The sequence below is a fragment of the Hyperolius riggenbachi genome, chromosome 8 (assembly GCF_040937935.1).
Source record: "Hyperolius riggenbachi isolate aHypRig1 chromosome 8, aHypRig1.pri, whole genome shotgun sequence".
Taxonomy (NCBI): domain Eukaryota; kingdom Metazoa; phylum Chordata; class Amphibia; order Anura; family Hyperoliidae; genus Hyperolius; species Hyperolius riggenbachi.
The window spans coordinates 230,347,273-230,353,272 of NC_090653.1; the positions used below are offsets into that span (position 1 = coordinate 230,347,273).

Consider the following 6,000-nt stretch of genomic DNA (forward strand, 5'->3'; position numbering starts at 1 on the left):
GTGGGGGGGGGGGAACGTCCTTACCTACCAGAGGCTACTCCTCTAGCACACTGTGTGGGGTGTGCAATGTTTCCTTGAGAGCATCTGCAGCATCCAACAGTTCAAAGATTCCCCTTTGTGCTCACATCTACAGACTGCTTCGTTCAGCATGCATTCCAGCCCGACGTGGAATCTTTTGAACTGCTGGTACCTGCAGACTGTACCCAGGGAACATGGCACACTCCACACACATGGTGGGCTAGAGGAGCAGCCTCCTACAGGGGGAGGTTTATTGTATTAGGGGGCGGGGAGTATCCTGGGTGCTCAGTGCACTTCAAACTTCACCCACGTATATACAGAGATTTGGTTGCTAATATCCAAATTTGATTAATATTAAAGTATGTACGATACATGAGTGACTGCTTTAGTTTCCCTTCCTCGATTTGGTGTGGCCCCAAAACATTTGTTGGATTGGGCGTCTCCATGAAAGTGTGTTTAATAAAAAGTTCAACATCTAAACTGTGCTAGCGTGCAAACGTCTTTCTGACTTCTGCTACACAGCAAGGTCACTAACCTTGACAAATAGCCTACAGGTTTATGTGAAGTCAGAGTTATAGTACAAACAGTCCCCGATAAACAATTGAGATAGGGACTGAATGTATTTGTTTGCAAATCAAAATAGGTCGATCTTTCAATCGATTTTAGCCTGTTCCAATAAGTCTTAATAAGATCGTAATTAAAATCGTGTTTATGACCAAGACATTAACTTATAAGATAAAAATGGGATAGTATAGTAATAAATACAACCAAATTGATTTCAATATACTAGTTTGATACAATATCGTATTGTATAGTACAATCGTATTTATGATCAAAGACAAGAACTTTTAAAATCACATATCTACAGTGAAAATAGGATTGCACTTTATAGTTTCATAATGCCAGTTGTGGTTCACAATGGCAGGTCATACACGCAAGTCGAACTTGCTTTACCTAGGGATCACTTGTAGCAAGATATTTTAGGTGTAGTTATCAAACAATTGTAGGTGAGAGAGAGAGAAAAAAGGTGCAGGAAAGATTAAAAACTCAATTTTTAAAGGACAACTGTAAGGAGAGGTATATGGAGGTTGCCATATTGATTTCCTTTTAAGCAATACCAGTTGCCTGGCTATCCTTCTGATCCTCTGCTTCTAATACGTATAGCCATAGACTCTGAAAATTGCATATGCAAATCAGTTTCGGACATTGTCAGAATATCTGTGAGCTGTGACTCAGACACTACTGCAGTCAAATAGACCAGCAGTGCTGCCAGGGAACTGGTATTGTTTAACAGGAAATAAATATGGCAGCCTTTATATTCTTCTCACTTCAGTTGTCCTTTAAAAGTAGAGGTATATGGAGGCTGCCATAGGTGTTTCCTTTTAACCCTGGCGTTCTATTAAGATCGCCAGGGCTGCTGCGGGAGGGATTTTTTTAAATAATAAAAAAAAACTATTCCATGCAGCCAACTGAAAGTTGGCTGCATGAAAGCCCACTAGAGGGCGCTCCTGAAGCGTAATTCCGATCGCCTCCGGCCATCAGAATTAACAAGGAAGGCTGCAATGAGCAGCCTTCCTTGTTTTGCTTACCTCGTCGCCATGGCGACGAGCGGAGTGACGTCATGGACGTCAGCCGACGTCCTGACGTCACCCGCCTCCGATCCAGCCCTTAGCGCTGGCTGGAACTATTTGTTCCGGCTGGGGGGACCCTCTTTCGCCGCTGCATGCGGCGGATCGCCGCACTGCGGCGGCGATCAGGTAGCACACGCGGCTGGTAAAGTGCCGGCTGCGTGTGCTGCTTTTTATTTCACTAAAATCGGCCCAGCAGGGCCTGAGCAGCAGCCTCCGGCCAGGATGGTTACCAGCTGCCTGGCAGACCTGCTGATCTATCTGGCTGCAGTAGTGTTTGAATCACACCAGAAACAAGCATGAAGCTAACCTTGTCACATCTGACAATGTCAGAAACACCTGATCTGCTGCATGCTTGTTTAGGGTCTATGGCTAAAAGTATACGAGGCAGAAGATCAGAAGGATAGCCAGGCAACTGGTATTGCTTAAAAGGCAATAAATATGGGGGCCTCCATTTACTTCTATCTTCAGTTTCCCTTTAAGATTGGTCAAAAATAACACGATCCTGCACTACCTCCTCCACCATCTAGCAGTGGTTTGAGAGCTGAGGGTTTTATTTAGGTTAACACTCCACCAAGAGGCACTGCCAGATTTGTCACTGATTCATTGAGTTGGTGAAATCTGTGAAGGGCTGCGTTTTAGATAAACAACTTAAAAATAAAAACTGCCTTAACACTTTTGGTACCTTTTCCAACCTCTCAGGCAGGATCATCTTTTAAAACAAGCCAAAAATTTCCCCAAAGCTGTATGCATCTATCAGAGAAAGCATAACACCATACTCACTTGATACCACACTTGGGTTGACGACTGTCGGCACAGTTACAGCAGGTACAGGTAGAGGTACTGGTGCAGTTGCAGGCGTGGGAGCAGGGGCAGGAGTGATGGCATTGCTTTGATTAATCACACTATCAGGCAATTTGTTATCAGGCAAGGCAATGGATATAAGGGAGAGGAGTCTAAGCAGTTTTTCTGTAAGCAGCGAGCTACGTCGAATGACGGGGTGAGACAACATATTCATGAGCTGTCCCAAAGGTGATGCCTCTAAGCTGCACTGCAAGCTTTCTGCTTCTCCTCCAGAGCTCACAGGAACAGACTTTACAGAGGTTTTCCCCTTCCGGCTCACATTCATGTTGTCCAATTTAACTAACAAGTCCCAGAAGTCTGTGGAGATATTGCTTGCCCCACTGTTGCTAGCGGGAGTAACACAAGGGCTACAAGTCACTTTTATGTTCCTCTCCTTGTTTTCGCTGCTTTCTGTATTGCACTCTTTGGTCCTCTGCTGTGTGAAATGGCTGGGGAACACCTGCGGGGAAAGAAACAGCGGTCATAATGCGGCTAAGCATTTTTAAAGACTTTCACAAAATGTATATATTACACTTGACAAACTAAATAAATGAGTCAAGTCAGACCAGTTTATAAACCTCAAACAAACACTTAGGTCTTCCTTGTATACAGCCATATGAAGGACATGGCAAGCCTATCTCACTAGCACTAGCCATCTGTGATTGAATTTGAAAACAGAGGGTTAGATACAGATGGCAAAAAGCATTGCTTTATTTGATGTGAACAAAAATGAATGACAGCTTGCCTGTAAATCATTAGCACTTAGGCAAATGCAAATCAATGGTAGTGTTCACACTATAGTTATTGCCAGCGATTAGGTTAAATCACAAACATGGGCATGCAGCAATTTTTTGTGTGATTTTGGAGCAATTGCATGCCAATGTTAAAGAAAAAATGCAATAGCTCAAAATCGCTTACTGGTACAGTGAAATAAAAAGCACAGAAAAATCGCTTTGCAATATGCTGGTGACTTTGCGATTTCCAGTGTGAATGGGGCCTAACCCTGTGGTGTTCTGCCCCCCCCCCCCCCAAACTCTTGGCCTCAGTATAGGAGTAGGAACAGTGTGAAAGTATCCTCTGAACTTGGTAGTTTCTGTACTTTTACATTATTTTGTCACCACACAGGCAGTGAGGTGCTGGAATTAGATGTGTGATTGAGTATCAGGACATGGCAAATATTATGGTAATGTGAATATGCAGAACGGAGTTTGGTTAAGAATGGGGAGGCTTGGTAGTGTTGCTACTCCTATTTCCTAGTACAATCCTTATTTCATTCCACACACCACAGTATTGACCAAGTCACCATTAGCTGAGACATCTGTGGGCCCCACAAGGAATAAGGGCTCGTTTCCACTATTGCGGTGCGGAATCGCCTGGATTCCACCGCTGATGAAATTGCATGCGGATGCGATTCCGCATGCGTTTTTTGCCGCGAATTCGCATAGGTGAGGGTATATGCGATTTTAACCATGTCACTGCCTGTGTGAATTTACATTGGTACCTATGCGAATTCGCGGCAAAAAACGCATGGGGAAAATGCATGCGATTTCCCTAGTAAATACATTGTGTGCGATTCGCCTGCATTCCACACGCAGGCGAATTCTGCAGGGTGTTCCGTGCAGATTTTCTCTGCACAATAAAACACTCCCGCAGACGCATAAGTGGAAACAGGCCCATTCACTTATATTGTCTATGCGAATCCGCATACGCAAGACGCATGCGGATTCGCGATAGTGGAAACGGGGCCAAAGAGGAGATCTCGCACAGCATGACAGTAAGGGCCCGTTCAGACTACAAAATGCGGACCGCAACGCATGCGGAACGCAACGCGTACGAACGCACGCATGTCCGCATGCGTTGCGTGGCTGATCCCATCACTGAAAAGTGAATGGGACAGCCGCGCGTTTTTGTAAAATCTGCGTGCAGCATGCGTTCCCGGACCGCATAGGTCCGGAACGCATGCTGTGTGAACATCAGACATTGCACTCTATGCAATGTCTGATGTCGTGCGTTTTGGCCACCTGCACGCGTTTCCAAAACGCGGCTGGAAACGCGTGCAGTGTGAACGGGCCCCACAAGTCAAAACAAAACAGTTAATTCCTACTTTAAAGTATTGTTAATGAGGCTCAGATTAAAAAATTGAATATACTTTAATAAACTTATTTTAGCCTTGTTAAACCACTTCAGCCTATAGGGTTGAGATTTTTTATATCTGAGCAACTTTCACCTCCCATTCATTTGCCAATAACTTTAGCACTACTCATCACAATGAATTGATCTATATCTTGTTTTTTCCGCCACCAATTAGGCTTTCTTTGGGTGATACATTTTGCTGAGAATTAATTTATTCTAAATCCATTTTAACAGGAATATTAAGAAAGAAATGGAAAAAAAAATATTATTGCTCAGCTTTTGGCCATTATAGTTTGAAATTAATACATGCTACCATAATTAGAACCTATGTACTTTATTTACTAATTTGTTCCGCTTATTACACCGTTTAAATTATGTCCCTATCACAATGTATGGCGCCGATATTTAATTTGGAAATAAAGGTGCATTTTTTCAATTTGCGTCCATCACTATTTAGAAGCCCATAATTTAATAAATCATATTGATATACTCCTTTGACATGATTATTTAAAAAGTTCAGACCCTTAGGTAACTATTTATGGGTTTTTTTTTTTTTATTGTAATTATTTATTTTATTTTTTATTAAAACTTGTATGTGGGTATTTTTTGGTGTTGGGAGGTAAACAGGGGATTTTAAATGTTTAAAAATGTATTCAATACAAAGGGTTTTTTGGTGTAGTTTGCTATTTGGCCAGTAAAAAAAAAGTCCTGGGAGCGATCGATCTCGCAGGAGGCGCGCGCACCCTAACTGGACGAAAATTTTCGTTTAGTTAGGGTGAAGTGGTTAAAGAAAATTGCATTTCACTGCCCTGGTTTATTATAAAGAAATGTCTCATGAGCCCATTGTCCTTCCTCAGGGATTTGTATGCATTATAGTCTAGGGCCAATTTAGGGGGAAGCCAATTAAGTCAGTGATTACTGAAGCATAATGTCTAGTGCACACAATGAGATTTTTAGGCATATTTCCTGCCAGATCGATTATTTCCAACATGTGATTTCCGATCAATTTTCCATAGAAGTGAACAGAAAAATCGATCAGTAAATCAGATCGGACATATTGAAAATAATCGATCTGGCAGGAAATCTGCCAGAAAATATCATTGTGTGTACCTAGCATAAGGCTTTTACAGATAGGAGGTACAGAGAACACTGGCAATATGAGAAAAGGATGAGAAATTGATTAATAGGAAGTTGTGAGAAGTTTTTTATAAGTATATACAAAGTGAAGGAGCCTATGCTGCACATACGAGTGGCATGTCTACTGTAAAATCAGTCTAAGTATAATAAGTATAATACATTACTGATCAGGACTTAAGACTTTTTTTTTTCAAGCATTCAGTACAAGTGCATTTTAAGCCGCATCTACACGCGTAGATGC

The 6,000-nt window shown here is 42.2% G+C and overlaps 1 protein-coding gene across 11 annotated transcripts in view; it reads right to left on the bottom strand.

The window, feature by feature from the left end:
* The window catches only part of HUWE1 (HECT, UBA and WWE domain containing E3 ubiquitin protein ligase 1), a 177,928-nt gene that overhangs the window by 21,729 nt on the left and 150,199 nt on the right, over positions 1 to 6,000 (bottom strand). For all 11 annotated transcript variants that reach the window (XM_068248291.1, XM_068248292.1, XM_068248288.1 and 8 more), the window contains one exon: positions 2,430 to 2,949. In XM_068248291.1, coding sequence (XP_068104392.1) covers positions 2,430 to 2,949 — 520 coding nt within the window. The remainder of the gene's footprint in view (positions 1 to 2,429; positions 2,950 to 6,000) is intronic.